Here is a 20,194-nt window from a genome sequence, read left to right as displayed (position 1 = left end):
TACTAGCGCGTACCCGCTAACTAGCTAGCCATTTCACATCCGTTACACATACACTCAATAAGTATTTGGTAGCATTGCCTTTAAATTGTTAACTTGGGTCAAATGTTTCAGGTAGCCTTCCACAAGCTTCCCACAATAAGTTGGGTGAATTTTGGCCCTTTCCGCCTGACAGAGCTGGTGTAACTGAGTCGGGTTTGCAGGCCTCCTTGCTCGCACACGCTTTTCAATTCTGCCCACACATTTTCTATAGGATTGAGGTCAGGGCTTGTGATGGCCACTCCAGTACCTTGCCTTTGTTGTCCTTAAGCCATTTTGCCACAACTTTGGAAGTATGCTTGGGGTCAGTTTCCATTTGGAAGACCCGTTTGCAACCAAGCTTCAACTTCCTGACTGATGTCTTGATGGTGCTTCAATATATCCACATTTTGTCCTTCCTCATAATGCTGCCATCTATTTTTTGACGTGCACCAGTCCCTCCTGCAGCAAAACACCCCCACAACATGATGCTGCCACTCCCTGCTTCATGGTTGGGATGGTGTTCTTCGGCTTGCAAGCCTCCCCCTTTTTACTCCAAACATAACAATGGTCATTATAGCCAAACAGTTCTATTTTTGTTTCATCAGACCAGAGGACATTTCTCCAAAAAGTACGATCTTTGTCCCCATGTGCAGTTGCAAACCGTAGTCTGCCTTTTATAGCGGTTTTGGAGCAGCGGCTTCTCCCTTGCTGAGCGGCCTTTCAGGTTATGTTGATTTATATGACTCTTTTTAGTGTGGATATAGATACTTTTGTACCTGTTTCCTCCAGCATCTTCACAAGGTCCTTTGCTGTTCTGGGATTGATTTGCACTTTTCGCACCAAGTACGTTCATCTCTAGGAGACAGAACGCGTCTCCTTCCTGAGCGGTATGATGGCTGCGTGGTCCCATGGTGTTTATACTTGCGTACTATTGTTTGTACAGATGAACGTGGTACTTTCAGGCATTTAGAAATTGCTCCCAAGGATGAACCAGACTTGTGGAAGTCTACCATTTTTTTTTCTGATGTCTTGGCTGATTTCTTTAGATTTTCCCATGATGTCAAGCAAAGAGGCACTGAGTTTGAATTTAGGCCTTGAAATACATTCACAGGTACACCTCCAATTGACTCAAATGATGTCAATTAGCTTATCAGAAGCTTCTAAAGCCATGACATCATTTTCTGGAATTTTCCAAGCTGTTTAAAGGCACAGCAACTTAGTGTGTGTAAACTTCTGACCCACTGGAATTGTGATACAGTGAATTATAAGTGGAATTATCTGTCTGTAATCAATTGTTGGAAAAATGACTTGTGTCATGCACAAAATAGATGTCCTAACCGACTTGCCAAAACTATAGTTTGTTAACAAGAACTTTGTGGAGTGGTTGAAAAACAAGTTTTAATGACTCCAACTTAAGTGTATGTGAACTTCCGACTTCAAATGTAAATAGTAAAGTCAAATGCAGATACCCCAAAAAACTACTTAAGTAGTACTTTAAAGTATTTTTACTTAACTACTTTACACCACTGTGAATACATTACGTCTTATTGTCTGCTCTTGGCCACAGAGCATCTGTGCTTCCATGTCTCTGCTCCATCCACAATGTTCCTCTGCTCTGTATGTCTGTGACGGAGGAGTCACATGATGCGTGGATGGCCGTATCAGTGTGTTTGTGCGTGCGCATGCAAGTGTGTGTGTGTGTTTGCTTGTGTGTGTGCATGGATGCCTGGTGTGCTTTGCCTCTGATTATTACTGCGTGGTGGAGGTGATTCCCACGAAAGGAGGGTTGTGGTGGGATTGCCGTAGGGGATGACAGGGGTCGGCTGCTTCTCCTCATCAAACTCATGCAGATAATAGCCCTTATTGTCAGGGAAATGCAGCCTGCCGAATGAACCCAGGGATCTCTCATACAGATGTGGGATCTTAATTTGATACAATTCAGTAGGAAAATAATCCTACAGCAGCAGGAAACGTATTAACCGCTACAAAAATGACCAAGAATTCTAATCCACATAATTCATGGTCATTTTTGAAGCGGTTGATACATTTTTTCATAAGGGAAACTCAAGTCTGAAATTTCAAAGAGGAAATTACAAACTTTAAGTGGCTTTTTAAACCATATTTTCACATTATTACGACGTCTCACAGGCAACAGGCACATTTCATTTTTCATGAAGCAGTGAGATCTACTTTAGGTCTATTGTAAGACCGTGGACGGTATCACGAAATGGCTGTTAACAGCGACCTGATAAGACCAGTCACTAAAGACCCAATTTTGTTTACATCTCAAGACAATAGGTTGACCCATATATAAGCCTTATATAAGAGGATAACATCAAATCAACATGAAATGATGCAGGAAGATTGATGGAAAGGGTTGCATCAAAAATAGCAACCATATTCATTCAGTCAATGACCGGTTTTGGATCCGAGGGGGAGTTTGGTGGTTGGGAGGCTGCATGGAGATTATTTTCTGTTCTAAACCTGCTGCACAACAAACCTGCTGTTGACATTCTCTACAGTAGTCAAATCAAATAATATTTTGTCACGTGCTGAATACAAGTGTAGACTTTACTGTGAAATGCTTACGAGCCCTTTCCCAACAATGCAGTTAAAAAGTAAGAACATTTACAAATGGATTAAAAGAAAATAGTAACAATAAAATAACACAATAAAATACTATAACGAGGCTATGTACAGGCTATATACAAGCAGTACCGGTACCGAGTCAGTGTACTGGGGTACGAGGTAGTCGGTGTGATTGATTGAGGGAATATATACATGCAGGTTTGGTTAGGTGATTGATTGAAGTATTATGTACATGTAGAAAGTCCGGGTAGCCGTTTAATTAACTTTTCAGCAGTCTTATGGCTTTGGGGTAGAAGCTTTTCAGGAGCATTTTGGTCCCAGACTTGGCGCTCCGGTACCGCTTGCAGTGTGGTAGTAGAGAGAACAGACTGTGACTTGGGTGGCTGGAGTCTTTTACAATTTCTAGGGCCCTCCTCTGACACCGTCTGGTATAGAGGTCCTGGTTGACAGGGAGCTCGGCCTCAGTGATGTACTGGGCTGTACGCACTACCCTCTGTAAGGCCTTGTGGCCGAATGCCAAACAGTTACCATACCAAGCGGTGATGGAGTCAGTCAAGATGCTCTCAATGGTGTAGCTGTAAAACCTTTTGAGGATCTCAGGGCACAAGCCAAATCTTTTCAGCCTCCTAAGGGGGAAGAGAAGTTGTCGTGCCCTCTTCACGACTGTATTGGTGTGTGTGGACCATGGTAGGTCCTTGATGGTGTGGACACTGAGGAACTTGAAGCTCTTCTCCACTATAGCCCCGTCTATGTGAATGAGGGCGTGCTCGGCCTTTCCGTTTCCTGTAGTCCACGATCAGCTCCTTTGTCTTGCTGACGTCGAGGGAGAGGTTGTTGTCCTGGCACCACTCTGCCAGGTCTCTGACCTCCTTCCTGTAGGCTGTCTCAGTCTCTCAGCCATTGATAGTGCCGGGATGAGTGTGGGTGGGTGAGAGAATATAACACAACACAAACCCTCCCTGGTTGATCCCTGAACAGCATTTCGCAGCACGCGAGGACCAGCAAATCCTCTTCTCACTCAGGTTATTACAGGACTGTTCTATAATATATGTGAGCATCAATTATGCATTGGCATTGGCTCTCAACTTTACTTAACTTCAACATCCAACGCACAACACAAACTAGATGTTAGAGAGAGCGGACCCTAGGTTTCCCTCCATACAGTATATGTTACAGTTTATGCCTGACTGGTGTCTGCATGTGTAATTCTGCATGTATGAACCCACAAAGAGATTGTGTGTTTGTGTGTGTGTGTGTGTGTGTGTGTGTGTGTGTGTGTGTGTGTGTGTGTGTGTGTGTGTGTGTGTGTGTGTGTGTGTGTGTGATTGTGCAAGCAGGCTCGTTCATGTCTGTGTGTACAGTGAGGGAAAAAAGTATTTGATCCCCTGCTGATTTTGTACGTTTGCCCACTGACAAAGAAATTATCAGTCTATAATTTTAATGGTAGGTTTATTTGAACAGTGAGAGACAGAATAACAACAACAAAATCCAGAAAAACACATGTACAAAATTTTATAAATTGATTTGCGTTTTATTGAGGGAAATAAGTATTATGATCTCTGATAGTGCCATCTGGCAGCAGCGTCTCACTCTGTCAAACTCATTATCTTTCCTCAACCTCTGGGTATGGAGTAAATCAACAGCAGGTGTCACGCAACACAACCAGCGGGATAAGACTCGGACTCATCCACTCAAATACCACCAGCACGCACAAACACACAAGAGTGAGTAGCAAGTACACACACACACATGTGCATGCACACACACACATTATGCACGCATGAGCACGCACGCACACAGGCGTGCATGGAGGCACACACACACAGGCGTGCATGGAGATACACACACACACACACACACACACACACACACACACACACAGTCTTATGTTCCAAGAAGGCGTAGCAGTCGGACGTGTGTTTGTCTTGTCTTGTCCCGTCTTGTCCCGCGTAAATAGTCCTCGTATTTTTTTGTATACATTTCGTATATATTTTAATTTCACTTTCCATCTTGGAACTGAATATACATTCCCGCAACCCGCCTCACCCAATGTGGTACGGATCTGCTATTTTTTATACTTTAGAACCGTAACCCCAATCAGAAGCTAGCCAGATAACTAGCTACTAGCTAGTAGTCAGTTAGCCACTGCTGCGGTCTTCGCCCTTAACTCGGACACCAGCCAGCTTCAGCTCGGGCAAATACCTGCCAGTCTGCAGGCGCGATATCAACCCAGAGAATATAGGACTGCTTTTTCTCTACCACATCACCGGATTCCTGACGCAAGCTCTGGACAATTACACCGGATCATCGTTGCTAGCTAGCTGCAACCAGGTGGCTACTACTGGCTAATACCTCTGTCCCGAAACAAGCACCAGTTAGCCTTGAGCTAGCCTCGAGCTAGGCCCATCTGCCGGCTAGCCGAAGAGGCCTACCAGCGAATTATTGGGCTACAATACCTCTTTTGCCAATTGGACTGGACCCTTTATTGCCGACACGGAGCCCCGCCGATCCATCACGACTGGTCTGCCGACGTAATTGTCCGAGGTGGTTTCAACAGGCTTTTCCATTGCGACGTTTCTGAATACCCATCTGCTAATTATTAGCTGTCTTATCGGCTGCTATCTAAATAAATATACCGGACAATTTTTTTTTTCTTTTTTCCTGCGTCACTATGTCTATTTTGCCAATTGGATCGATCCCCTCTACCACACGGAACCCCACTAATCTACCGACGGAAACGAACGAGGTGACAAAAAAAATAAAGAAATAAATAAAATAAAAACAGACCTCCATCCTATGTTATCTTGCTACCGATAGCCAGCTACCCGGCCAGCTGTCTGGATCGCCGTGCCCCCAACCAACCTCTACTCACTGAACACTTATGATCACTCGATTAAGCATGCCTCTCCTTAATGTAAATATGCCTTGTCCATTGCTGTTCTGGTTAGTGTTTATTGGCTTATTTCACTGTAGAGCCTCTAGCCCTGCTCACTATATATCCAACCTCTCAGTTCCACCACCCACATATGCGATGACATCACCTGGTTTCAATGATGTTTCTAGAGACTATATCTCTCTCATCATCACCCATTACCTAGGTTTACCTCCACTGTATTCACATCCTACCATACGTTTGTCTGTACATTATTCCTTGAAGCTATTTTATCGCCCCCAGAAACTTCCTTTTACTCTCTGTTCTAGACGTTCCAAACGACCAATTCTCATAGCTTTTAGCCGTACCCTTATCCTACTCCTCCTCTGTTCCTCTGGTGATGTAGAGGTGAATCCAGGCCCTGCAGTACCTAGCTCCACTCCTATTCCCCAGGCGCTCTCTTTTGATGACTTCTGTAACCGTAATAGCCTTGGTTTCATGCATGTTAACATTAGAAGCCTCCTCCCTAAGTTTGTTTTGTTCACTGCTTTAGCACACTCTGCCAACCCAGATGTTTTAGCCGTGTCTGAATCCTGGCTTAGGAAGACCACCAAAAATTCTGACATTTTCATCCCTAACTACAAGATTTTCAGACAAGATAGAACGGCCAAAGGGGGCGGTGTTGCAATCTACTGCAAGGATTGCCTGCAGAGTTCTGTTTTACTATCCAGGTCTGTTCCGAAACAATTTGAACTCCTACTTTTAAAAATCCACCTCTCTAAAAACAAGTCTCTCACTGTTGCCGCCTGCTATAGACCACCCTCTGCCCCCAGCTGTGCTCTGGACACCATATGTGAACTGATTGCCCCCCATCTATCTTCAGAGCTTGTGCTGCTAGGCAACCTAAATTGGAACATGCTTAACACCCCAGCCATCCTACAATCTAAGCTTGATGCCCTCAATCTCACACAAATGATCAATGAACCTACCAGGTATCACCCCAATTCCGTAAACACGGGTACCCTCATAGACATCATCCTAACCAACTTGCCCTCCAAATACACCTCTGCTGTTTTCAACCAAGATCTCAGCGATCACTGCCTCATTGCCTGTATCCGTAATGGGTCAGCGATCAAACGACCTCCACTCATCACTGTCAAACGCTCCCTGAAACACTTCAGCGAGCAGGCCTTTCTAATCGACTTGGCCGAGGTATCCTGGAAGGATATTGATCTCATCCCGTCAGTAGAGGATGCCTGGATATTTTTTTGAAATGCCTTCCTCACCATCTTGAATAAGCATGCCCCATTCAAGAAATTTAGAACCAGGAACAGATATAGCCCTTGGTTCTCTCCTGACCTGACTGCCCTTAACCAACAGAAAAACATCCTATGGCGTTCTGCATTAGCATCGAACAGCCCCCGTGATATGCAACTTTTCAGGGAAGCTAGAAACCAATATACACAGGCAGTTAGAACAGCCAAGGCTAGCTTTTTCAAGCAGAAATTTGCTTCCTGCAACACAAACTCAAAAAAGTTCTGGGACACTGTAAAGTCCATGGAGAATAAGAACACCTCCTCCCAGCTTCCAACTGCACTGAAGATAGGAAATACTGTCACCACCGACAAATCCATTATAATTGAGAATTTCAATAAGCATTTTTCTACGGCTGGCCATGCTTTCCACCTGGCTACCCCTACCCCGGTCAACAGCACTGCCCTCCCCTCTGCTACTCGCCCAAGCCTTCCCCGTTTTTCTTTCTCCCAAATACAGTCAGCTGATGTTCTGAAAGAGCTGCAAAATCTGGACCCTTACAAATCAGCCGGGCTAGATAATCTGGACCCTTTCTTTCTAAAACTATCTGCTGAAATTGTTGCCACCCCTATTACCAGCCTTTTCAACCTCTCTTTCGTGTCGTCTGAGATTCCCAAAGATTGGAAAGCAGCTGCGGTTATCCCCCTCTTCAAAGGGGGAGACACTCTAGACCCAAACTGCTACAGACCTATATCTATCCTACCCTGCCTTTCTAAGGTCTTCGAAAGCCAAGTCAATAAACAGATTACCGACCATCTCGAATCCCACCATACCTTCTCCGCTATGCAATCTGGTTTCAGAGCTGGTCATGGGTGCACCTCAGCCACGCTCAAGGTCATAAACGATATCTTAACCGCTATCGATAGGAAACAGTACTGTGCAGCCATATTCATTGACCTGGCCAAGGCTTTTGACTCTGTCAATCACCACATCCTCATCGGCAGACTCGACAGCCTTGGTTTCTCTAATGATTGCCTCGCCTGGTTCACCAACTACTTCTCTGATCGAGTTCAGTGTGTCAAATCGGAGGGTCTGTTGTCCGGACCTCTGGCAGTCTCCATGGGGGTGCCACAGGGTTCAATTCTTGGACCGACTCTCTTCTCTGTATACATCAATGATGTCGCTCTTGCTGCTGGTGAGTCTCTGATCCACCTCTACGCAGACGACACTATTCTGTATACTTCTGGCCCTTCTCTTGACACTGTGTTAACAACCCTCCAGGCGAGCTTCAATGCCATACAACTCTCCTTCCGTGGCCTCCAACTGCTCTTAAATGCAAGTAAAACTAAATGCATGCTCTTCAACCGATCGCTGCCTGCACCTGCCCGCCTGTCCAGCATCACTACTCTGGACGGCTCTGACTTAGAATATGTGGACAACTACAAATACCTAGGTGTCTGGTTAGACTGTAAACTCTCCTTCCAGACTCACATCAAGCATCTCCAATCCAAAGTTAAATCTAGAATCGGCTTCCTATTCCGCAACAAAGCATCCTTCACTCATGCTGCCAAACATACCCTTGTAAAACTGACCATCCTACCAATCCTCGACTTCGGTGATGTCATTTACAAAATAGCCTCCAAAACCCTACTCAATAAATTGGATGCAGTCTATCACAGTGCCATCCGTTTTGTCACCAAAGCCCCATTTACTACCCACCACTGCGACCTGTACACTCTCGTTGGCTGGCCCTCGCGTCACACTCGTCGCCAAACCCACTGGCTCCAGGTCATCTACAAGACCCTGCTAGGTAAAGTCCCCCCTTATCTCAGCTCGCTGGTCACCATAGCAACGCCCACCCGTAGCACGCGCTCCAGCAGGTATATCTCTCTGGTCACCCCCAAAACCAATTCTTCCTTTGGCCGCCTCTCCTTCCAGTTCTCTGCTGCCAATGACTGGAACGAACTACAAAAATCTCTGAAACTGGAAACACTTATCTCCCTCACTAGCTTTAAGCACCAGCTGTCAGAGCAGCTCATAGATTACTGCACCTGTACATAGCCCATCTATAATTTAGCCCAAACAACTACCTCTTTACCTACTGTATTTATTTATTTTGCTCCTTTGCACCCCATTATTTCTATCTCTACTTTGCACCTTCTTCCACTGCAAACCAACCATTCCAGTGTTATTTTTTTTACTTGCTATATTGTATTTACTTCGCCACCATGGCCTTTTTATATATTTATTTATTTATTTATATATATATTTTGTTTGCCTTCACCTCCCTTATCTCACCTCACTTGCTCATATTGTATATAGACTTATTTTCACTGTATTATTGACTGTATGTTTGTTTTACTCCATGTGTAACTATGTGTTGTTGTATGTGTCGAACTGCTTTGCTTTATCTTGGCCAGGTCGCAATTGTAAATGAGAACGTGTTCTCAATTTGCCTACCTGGTTAAATAAAGGTGAAATAAAATGAAATAAATAAATGTAACTAGTCAGGGGGCATACAGGTAAAAAACACAGTATAGATCCTGTCACAGAGACAGTGTCTACCAGGGTTCCAGTTGGACGTGTTGGAGGCTCTCTCAGATAACACCTGAATGAATGGCTGTGTCTGGAGGTTGCCATTTTCTATCAAATGCATTGCAACACATTAAAGGCAAGACATGGGAGGAGGAATTTTAGGTTGAACACTGGGGCAATATACTGATTGGATAGCAGTTTTAGGACCAGACAGGACTCCAGTCAGAACAGGACACAGCTTCCAGAGTACTGGCATGTGAGAGACTGACTGATCATCTCTCAGAGATGTGTGCTATGTTGTCTGAGATGATCGTCACCAAATATCTGCCTAAATACCAGACTCACTCATGGTAGATGAACAGATTAACACGCATATTAATCAACGTACATATCAGATCCAGGTCAACATGCTAAAGCAAATAAACAAAGGAGGTTCGGAGCCTACTACCATCAAATATGTTTTCTAAAATTACACACAAAACGTTAATGTGTTGCTACTGTAACACAACCTTCATATATACTGTATAATATCATCTAAATGCAACACTACCGAATGATGAGTTGTTCATTTAGTAACTCATTGGCAACGTGTTTACATGACTCATTCAAATTCCTCTCATAAATTCAGTGTGAATATTAAAACGAATGGGTATACATGTTAAAGACGAACTCATGAACTCACACACGCCTCTACTGTAGAAACAGAACTCTGGCTTAAACCAACCGTCACAACAGTGAGTGATCCTCTAAACACACTCTTCTACCGTAGAAACAGAACTCTGGCTTAAACCAACCGTCACAACAGTGAGTGATATTCTAAACACACCCCTCTACCGTTGAAACAGAACTCTAGTTTAAACCAATCATCACAACAGTGAGTGACCCTCTAAACACACTCTTCTACCGTAGAAACAGAACTCTGGCTTAAACCAACCATCACAACAGTGAGTGATCCTCTAAACACACTCCTCTTTCTTTCTCTCACTCACCGGGTGTCCCCTCCTCCCTGTCGGACCTCATGTCCTCCTCCTCCACAGTACAGGCTCCGCTGGGCTCCACGGTCAATGCTGGTGTGTGTTCTCATAGCAGAGGAACCCAACACAGACAGACACCATTCAGAAATACACCGTAGCACTGGGTCCACCCAGCCCGGTTACTAGAAGACTTCCCCTGAGCGCGTGAGTGAGCTTGTTTTCTCTGTTCTCTCTAGCTATCTCCCTCTCTCTCGCTCTGTCATTTGCGCGTTCTATCTCTCAACCCCTCTCTCTCTCTCTCTCTCTCTCCTCCGCCCTTTTCTCTACCTGTTCTGGTACACGCCCAAAGGCAGTTTACATTCCAAACCGCTCTCACCCTTCCTCTTTTTAACACTTCCCAGCTCTCTCTCTGGGATCTCTCTCTCTCTCTCTCTCTCTCTCTCTCTCTGGGATCTCTCTCTCTCTCTCTCTCTCTCTCTCTCTCTCTCTCTCTCTGGGATCTCTCTCTCTCTCTCTCTCTCTCTCTGGGATCTCTCTCTCTCTCTCTCTCTCTCTCTCGGGGATCACTCTCTCTCTCTCGGGGATCACTCTCTCTCTCGGGGATCACTCTCTCTCTCTCGGGGATCACTCTCTCTCTCTCTCTCTCTCTCTCTCTCTCTCTCTCTCTCTCTCTCTCTCTCTCTCTCTCTCTCGGGGATCACTCTCTCTCTCTCTCTCTCTCTCTCTCTCTCTCTCTCTCTCTCTCTCTCTCTCTCTTTCTCTCTCTCTCTCTTGGGGATCACTCTCTCTCTCTCTTGGGGATCTCTCTCTCTTGGGGATCACTCTCTCTTGGGGATCACTCTCTCTCTCTCTTGGGGATCACTCTCTCTCTCTCATGGAGGAGGGAGGGCGTACCTGTAGCCTCAGGTGGTAGGACAGGTGGGTCACTGTTATAGCACTCCTACTCCACCAGATGGCAGAGAGTTGAATGCCAGGACTTACTGTACTATACTGAACATCTCACTTACAGAGAGAGAGAGAGAGAACAATACACCTGTAGGGACTGTACTTGTGCATGTGACATTAAACTTGAAACTTGAGACATACAGTACTTCCTGGTCACAAATGAAAGTACCTCAAAACAATTCCACACATATCACTGGGGTTGTTAGTGTGAGAACGCAACCCAGGAAGTGCTGGTGTTTTCTCCCAGTCCCAGGGCCCAAGAAAGGGACAGCAGGTGCAGTCAGGTAGAGAAACAGAGATAAGCCCAGCATTGGTTAAAGGAAGTATAAACAAGACACTGGGGGGGATTCATTTCAGAGGTAAATCTGACTTCCAGCTGGCTATTTTTACTCCTGAAACATTGTAGCTTAGTACTAACGTGTACAGTTTGTATAAACTGAAAGTGTTGTAGTATTATGTTTACTGTATTAGTAATACATAAACTTGCAACTAAAAATGTAACATGCATATTTTTTCCATCCGCAAATTGGTTTAGATATTTCTTATGATTCTGTCACAGAATTTCATTACTTGGCTACCACAAACCTAATATAGTGCTATTTTCTAGTGCTAAGCCTGTACAGAATAATTATGTCTCAAATATAGAATACATATGTTCATATTTAGACTTATGCGTGGGACAGAGTGTGTCACCTATTGCTATTGTAGTAATGAGCACAAGTATGCCATCCATCCTGCTTGTCAGTGGATGATGTTCCAAGTATGCCATCCATCCTGCTTGTCAGTGGATGATGTTCCAATGTGTGTGTTTCATCTCTCAACATGGCCCAAACATCACACACATTTTAGCCAGATGCTTGTCAACTGATGTAATGGATCTGTCACTCACTCACTCACTCACTCACTCACTCACTCACTCACTCACTCACTCACTCACTGACTGACTGACTGACTGACTGACTGACTGACTGACTGACTGATTCACTGATTCACTGACTGATTCACTGACTGATTCACTGACTGATTCACTGACTGCTCAAGAATCACAGTCATGTGTCATTCTCATTCTCAGTCATCTAACGCCCATTCAGGGTTGTGAGTGTGACAAGAGTTGACTTGTTTCAGCCTTGGTTTCAGTGTAGCTGGAATCAATTGACTGTTATTTTTACTTATGGTTACCCTTCTCATGATGCTGCTGTTTTGTCTTCATACTCTCAGTCCTCCCATCCTGTCTTTTCACCCCTCATACAGCTATCCTTCATGTCATAACTAAACACATTGATCGTGGACTACAGGAAAAGGCAGGCCAAACAGGCCCCCATTAACAGCGACAGGGCTATAGTGGAGCGGGTCAAAGGTTTCAAGTTCCTTGGTGTCTACATCACCAACAAACTATCATGGTCCAAACATACCAAGACAGTCGTGAAGACGGCACAACAAAACATTTTCCCCCTCAGGAGACTGAAAAGATTTGGCATGGGTCCCCAGATTCTCAAAAGGTTTTACAGCTGCACCATCGAAAGCATCCTGACTGGATGCATCACCGTCTGGTACGGCAACTGCTCGACATCTGACCGTAAGGAGCTACAGAGGGTAGGGCGAATGACCCAGTACATCACTGGGGCAAAGCTTCCTGCCATCCAGGACCTACATACAGTTGAAGTTGGAGGTTTACTTACTTTTATTTCAGCTTTTATTTCTTTCATCACATTCCCAGTGGGTCAGAAGTTTACATACACTCAATTAGTATTTGGTAGCATTGCTTTTCAAATGTTTAACTTGGGTCAAACGTTTCGGGTACCCTTCCACAAGCTTCCCACAATAAGTTTGGTGAATTTTGGAGAATTCCTCTTGACAGAGCTAGTGTAACTGAGTCAGGTTTATAGGCCTCCTTGCTCGCACACACTTTTTCAGTTCTGCCCACAAATTCTCTACAAGATTGAGACATAACGATGGTCACTATGGCCAAACAGTTCTATTTTTGTTTCATCAGACCAGAGGACATTTCTCCAAAAAAGTACGATCTTTGTCCCCATGTGCAGTTGCAAACCGTAGTCGAGCTTTTTTATGGCGGTTTTGGAGCAGTGGCTTCTTCCTTCCTGAGCGGCCTTTCAGGTAATGTCGATATAGGACTCATTTTACTGTGGATATAGATACTTTTGTACCTGTTTCCTCCAGCATCTTCACAAGGTCCTTTGCTGTTGTTCTGGGATTGATTTGCACTTTTTGCACCAAAGTACGTTCATCTCTAGGAGACAGAACGCGTCTCCTTCCTGAGCGGTATGACAGCTCCGTGGTCCCATGGTGTTTATACTTGTGTACTATAGTTTGTATAGATGAACGTGGTACCTTTAGGCATTTGGAAATTGCTCCCAAGGATGAACCAGACTTGTGGAGGTCTACAATTTTTTTTCTGAGGTCTTGGCTGATTTATTTTGATTTTCCCATGATGTCAAGCAAAGAGGCACTGAGTTTGAAGGTAGACCTTGAAATACATCCACAGGTACACCTCCAATGGAGGAATATTTCTGGAATTTTCCAAGCTGTTTAAAGGCACAGTCAACTTAGTGTATGTAAACTTCTGATCCACTGGAACTGTGATACAGTGAATTATAAGTGAAATAATCTGTTTGTAAACAATTGTTGGAAAAATTGTCCTAACCGACTTGCCAAAACTATAGTTTGTTAAAAATAAATTTGCGGAGTCCGTAAAAACCGAGTTTTAATGACTATGTACATTTCCGACTTCAACTGTACTGTAATTGGCGGTGTCACAGACTCCAGTCACCCAAGTTGTGGACTGTTTTCTCTGCTACCGCACAGCAAGCGGTACCAGAGCGCCAAGTCTCAGACCAAAAGGCTCCTCAACAGCTTCTACCCCCAAGCCATTAGACCGCTGAAGTCAGAAATTCCTAAATCCCCCCCCCCCTGTACACTGCTGCTACTCACTGTTTGTTTGTTACCTATGCATAGTCACTTCGCCCCCACCTACATGTACAGATTACCTCAACCAACCTGTACCCCCGCACACTGACTCTGTACCGGTCCCCCCTGTATGTAGCCTTGCTATTCTTATTGTGTTACTTCTTATTTTCACTTTTTATTTTAGCCTACTTGGTAAATATTGTCTTCTTCTTGAACTGCACTGTTGGTTAAGGGCTTGTAAGTAAGCATTTCACGGTAAAGTCTACACTTGTTGTATTTGGCACATGTGACAAATAAAGTTTGATTTGATTTGCATTGGTGTTTGTTCTTCACTGGTTGTCCTTTTCTTGTGGCAACAGGTCACAAATCTTGCTGCTGTGATTACACACTAGTATTTCACCTAATAGATATGTGTCACGATCGTCTTCTTGAGAAAGAGAGGACCAAGGCGCAGTGCGTGAAAAATACATCTTCTTTAAGGAAAAAACAAACACTTACAAAATGAACAAAACAAACGATCGTGAAGCTAAACAGAACTAAGTGCACACATGCAACATAGACATAGACAACACCCCACAAAAGCCTACTGCCTATGGCTGCCTTAAATATGGCTCCCAATCAGAGACAATGAATGACAGCTGTCTGCGATTGAGAACCAATCTAGGCAGCCATAGCCATAACTAGACAACATTACTCTACTCTGCCCCATACAACACCCCTAGACACTACAAAACACATACATTCCCCATGTCACACCCTGACCTAACTAAAAAACATAAAGAAAACAAAGAATACTAAGGCCACGGCGTGACAGTACCCCCCCCCCCCCCCAAAGGTGCGGACTCCGACCGCACAACCTGAAATAGAAAGGGGAGGGTACGGGGTGGGCCCCATCATGGCGGCGGCTCGGGTGCGGGACGTGGCCCCCACTCCACCATTGTCAATACCCGCTTTGGTAACCTCCTCCAAATGGCCACCCTCCAAATTAACCCCACCGGACTAAGGGGCAGCACCGGACTAAGTGGCAGCACCGGAATGAGGGGCAGCTCCGGACTGAGGGGCAGCTCCGGACTGAGGGGCGGATCCTGGCTGGCTGGCGGATCCTGGCTGGCTGGCTCTGGCTGGTCATGGCTGGATGACGGCTCTGGCTGGTCAATCCTGGATGACGGCTCTGGCTGGTCATGGCTGGATGACGGCTCTGGCTGGTCATGGCTGGATGACGGCTCTGGCTGGTCATGGCTCGCTGACGGCTCTGGCTGGTCATGGCTCGCTGACGGCTCTGGCTGGTCATGGCTCGCTGATGGCTCTGGCTGGTCATGGCTCGCTGACGGCTCTGGCTGGTCATGGCTCGCTGACGGCTCTGGCTGATCCTGTCTGGCGGAAGGCTCTGGCTGATCCTGTCTGGCGGAAGGCTCTGGCTGATCCTGTCTGGCGGAAGGCTCTGGCTGATCCTGTCTGGTGGGAGGCTCTACCGGCTCCTGTCTAGCGGAAGGCTCTAGCGGCTCCTGTCTGGCGGGCGGCTCTGAAGGCTCATGGCAGGCGGGCGGCTTTGCAGGCTCATGGCAGACGGGCAGTTCAGGCGCCGTTGGGCAGACGGGCAGTTCAGGCCGGCTGAGACGCACTGTAGGCCTGGTGCGTGGTACCGGAACTGGAGGTACCGGGCTAAAGACACGCACCTTCAGGCTAGTGCGGGGAACAACAACAGGGCACACTGGACTCTCAAAGTGTACTATAGGCCTGGTGCGTGGTACCGGCACTGGTGGTACCGGGCTGAGGGCACGCACATCAGGGCGAGTACGGGGAGAAGGAACAGTGCGTACAGGGCTCTGGAGACGCACAGGAGGCTTGATGCGTGGTGTAGGCACTGGTGGTACTGGGCTGGAGCGGGGAGGTGGCGCCGGAAATACCGGACCGTGCAGGCGTACTGGCTCCCTTGAGCACTGAGCCTGCCCAACCTTACCTGGTTGTATGCTCCCCGTCGCCCGACCAGTGCGGGGAGGTGGAATAACCCGCACCGGGCTATGTAGGCGAACCGGGGACACCATGCGTAAGGCTGGTGCCATGTAAGCCGGCCTGAGGAGACTCACTGGTGGCCAGATGCGTTGGGCCGGCTTCATGACATCCGGCTCAACGCTCAATCTAGCCCGGCCGATACGAGGAGCTGGTATGTACCGCACCGGGCTATGCACACGTACAGGAGACACCCTGCGCTCTACTGCGTAACACGGTGTCTGCCCGTACTCTCGCTCTCCACGGTAAGTACAGGGAGTAGGCGCAGGTCTCCTACCTGACTTCGCCACTCTCCCTTCTAGCCCCCCCCCCCCCAAGACATTTTTGGGGTTTACTTACAGGCTTCCTTGCTAGTCGCATACCCTCATAACTCCGGTTCCTCTCTCCGGTTGCCTCTGCTCTCCTAATCGCCTCCAGCTGTTCCCATGGGAGGCGATCTCTTCCGGCCAGGATCTCCTCCCATGTGTAGCAACCCTTGCCTTCCAAAACATCCTCCCATGTCCACGAGTCCTGTTTTTTTTCCTCTGTTGTTGGTTCCTCACACGCTGCTTGATCCATGGTTGGTGGGGTGTTCTGTCACGATCGTCTTCGTGAGAGAGAAAGGACCAAGGCGCAGCGCGTGAAAAATACATCTTCTTTAATGAAGGAAAAAACAAACACTTACAAAATGAACAAAACAAACGATCGTGAAGCTAAACAGAACTAAGTGCACACATGCAACATAGAACATAGACATAGACAACACCCCACAAAAGCCTACTGCCTATGGCTGCCTTAAATATGGCTCCCAATCAGAGACAATGAATGACAGCTGTCTCTGATTGAGAACCAATCTAGGCAGCCATAGACATAACTAGACAACATTACTCTACTCTGCCCCATACACATACAACACCCCTAGACACTACAAAACACATACATTCCCCATGTCACACCCTGACCTAACTAAAAAACATAAAGAAAACAAAGAATACTAAGGCCAGGGCGTGACAATATGGGAGTTAATCAAAATTGGATTGGTTTTCAAATTCTTTGTTGGTCTGTGTAATCTTAGGGAAATACATGTCTCTAATATGGTCATACATTTGGCAAGAGGTTAGGAAGTGCAGCTCAGTTTCCACATTTTGTGGGCAGTGTGCACATAGCCTGTCTTCTCTTCGTCTACAGCGACCTTTCTCAATAGCAAGGCTATGCTCACTGAATCTGTACATAGTCAAAGCTTTTCTTGAAACTTCATCAGGATCGGTGTCCCACCTGCGGGACGGTTTAGCTAACTTAGGCTAATGTGATTAGCATGAGGTTGTAAGAAACAAAACAAAAGAATCCTAGGACATAGACATATTTGATATGGGCAGAAAGCTTAAATTCTTGTTCATCTAAGTGCACTGTCCAATTTACAGTAGCTATTAGAGTGAAAGAATACCATGGTATTGTTTGAGGAGAGTGCACAATTATGACCTTGAAAATGTATGAATAAACCAATTAGGCATATTTCGGCAGTCTTGATACAACATTTTGAATAGATATGCAATACTTCACTGGATCACTCTAAAACTTTGCACATACAGTGCAACTGTCTAAATTACGCCTGGGCTAGAATAATTCATTATGACCTTTCTCTTGCATTTCAAAGGTGATGGTACAAAAAAAAATACAAAATACGGTTGTTTTTCTCTTTGTATTATCTTTTACCAGATCTAATGTGTTATATTCTCCTACAGTAATTTCACATTTCCACATACTTCAAAGTGTTTCCTTTCAAATGGTATCACAAATATTTCTATCCTTACTTCAGGTCCTGAGCTACAGGGTATTAGATTTGGGTATGTCATTTTAGGTGAAAATTTGAAAAAAGTGTCAGATCCTTTAAAGAGATTTATTTTGGGTCAGTCACAGTGGTCAGATATTCTGCCGCTGTGCACTCTCTGTTTAGGGCCAAATAACATTCTAGTTTGCTCAGTTTTTTTGTTAATTCTTTCCAATGTGCCAAGTAATTCTCTTTTTTTCTGCTCTGCATGCATTATTTGGTGTTTTACGTTGTACACGGAGGATATTTTTGCTAAATTCGGTATGCAGAGTCTCAATTTGGTGTTTGTCCCATTTTGTGAATTCTTAGTTGGTGAGCAGACCCCAGACCTCACAACCATAAAGGGCAATGGGTTCTATAACTGATTCCAATATTTTTAGCCAGATCCTACTTGGTATGTCAAATTTTATGTTATTTTTGATGGCGTAGAAGGCCCTTCTTGCCTTGTCTCTCAGATCGTTCACAGCTTTGTGGAAGTTATCTGTGTTTAGACCGAGGTATGTATCGTTTTTTTTGTGTGCTCTAGGGTAACGGTGTCCAGATGGAATTTGTATTTGTAGTCCTGGCAACTGGACCTTTTTTGGAACACCATTATTTCTGACTTACTGAGATTTACTGTCCGGGCCCAGGTCTGACTGAATCTGTGCAGAACATCTAGGTTCTGCTGTAGGCCCTCCGTGGTTGGTGACAGAAGCACCAGATCATCAGCAAACAGTAGACATTTGATTTCAGATTCTAGTAGGGTGAGGCCGGGTGTTGCAGACTGTTCTAGTGCCCTCGCCAATTTGTTGATATATATGTTGAAGAGGGTGGGGCTCTCCCTCTTATTCCTGCACCCCTTCCCTCACTCTCTCGCTTCCTCGCTCCTTCCCTCTCTTTCTCTTCACTATCTTATTCTCTCTCCCTTTCCCTCCCCCTCCATTTCTCTCCCTCACCTCCCCCTCTCTGTCTTCCCCTCTCTCTTTCTTTGCTCCCACTGTCCTCCAGCTGCACCAGATGATTGGTCACTCTGCATTATAAGCACATGAGAGTGTTGATGGAGAGCTGAGAAAGACAGGCATTAAGATATTAATAATTACCTTGGGAGGGGAAGAAGGGAGAGAAGGAGTGAGAGATGAAGGAGTGACTCAGATAGATACTACCTCTGTCCAGGGCTGATTGAAATGTCATGAGTATCATTTAATGACCTGAGAGTGTACTTCTGCTGCTTGAAGGAGCAGTATTCGATGAAATGATTACAATTACAATTGTGGGGACACTCTTCTGGCTTTCTAGCAGCGTGATAAAGAATAATGGGTATCATTAAGTAGGAGAAAATGAAATGCCTACAAGACTTATAGATTGACCAATAAGCTTTAGGTGATCAATACTCTTTTTGACGATCCTCCTCAGTGGCCAGTATCATTACTGATCATCCAGATCACAACTAAGAGAGAGAGCCTTTATTCAGAAAGTTCTTTAGAGGGAAAAATAGATGCCATTTATCTCAAAATGAAGACTGTGATTAGAGCAGAAAATGGTCAAAACCACAATACAACAAAGATGAACATCAATAGTACTCTTCTCTTTTCAGATGCTACAACAATAGAATGTAAAGCGGTTACATCTGCCCCTCTCACCCCATTCAGCTCTCCTATCAATGTTTCTTTGTATTGTGTCTGAGCCCAGCACAGTATTGGGTGTATACAGCACAATGCCAAGCAGATCATTAACCCTGTGTGTTGTATACTGTCTGTACATTACAGCCATTTGATTATAGTATCTAACAGTCGGCAGTAAAGCCTTTGTACCCCTGTGTCCAGCCAGCCAGCCATGTTGTCAGATTGTTCTCACAAACAGACAGACACAGACAGACACAGACAGACAGACAGACAGACAGACAGACAGAGACAGACAGACAGACAGACAGACAGACAGACAGACAGACAGACAGACAGACAGACAGACAGAGACAGACAGACAGACAGACAGACAGACAGACAGACAGACAGACAGAGACAGACAGACAGAGACAGACAGACAGAGACAGACAGAGACAGACAGACAGACAGACAGAGACAGACAGACAGAGACAGACAGAGACAGACAGACAGAGACAGACAGAGACAGACAGACAGACAGACAGACAGACAGAGACAGACAGACAGACAGAGACAGACAGACAGACAGAGACAGACAGACAGACAGACAGACAGACAGACAGACAGACAGAGACAGACAGAGACAGACAGACAGACAGACAGACAGAGACAGACAGACAGACAG

At 45.5% G+C, this 20,194-nt stretch overlaps 1 protein-coding gene across 5 annotated transcripts in view; it reads right to left on the bottom strand.

Moving 5' to 3' along the window:
- LOC129851167 (kazrin-like) overlaps positions 1–20,194 on the bottom strand; it is a 443,431-nt gene that overhangs the window by 53,648 nt on the left and 369,589 nt on the right. The window contains exon 1 of one of the 5 annotated variants that reach the window (XM_055917518.1): positions 10,258–10,635. The exons of the other annotated variants lie outside the window; for them this stretch is intronic. Coding sequence (XP_055773493.1) covers positions 10,258–10,288 — 31 coding nt within the window. The 5' untranslated portion in view covers positions 10,289–10,635. Of the gene's footprint in view, positions 1–10,257; positions 10,636–20,194 lie in introns of those variants that run through there. 5 annotated transcript variants of the gene reach the window in all.

This window comes from Salvelinus fontinalis, chromosome 3, assembly GCF_029448725.1.
Source record: "Salvelinus fontinalis isolate EN_2023a chromosome 3, ASM2944872v1, whole genome shotgun sequence".
NCBI classification, from domain to species: Eukaryota; Metazoa; Chordata; class Actinopteri; order Salmoniformes; family Salmonidae; genus Salvelinus; species Salvelinus fontinalis.
The sequence above is the reverse complement of the archived record's forward strand: the minus strand, read 5'-3'. Positions and strand labels throughout refer to the sequence as shown.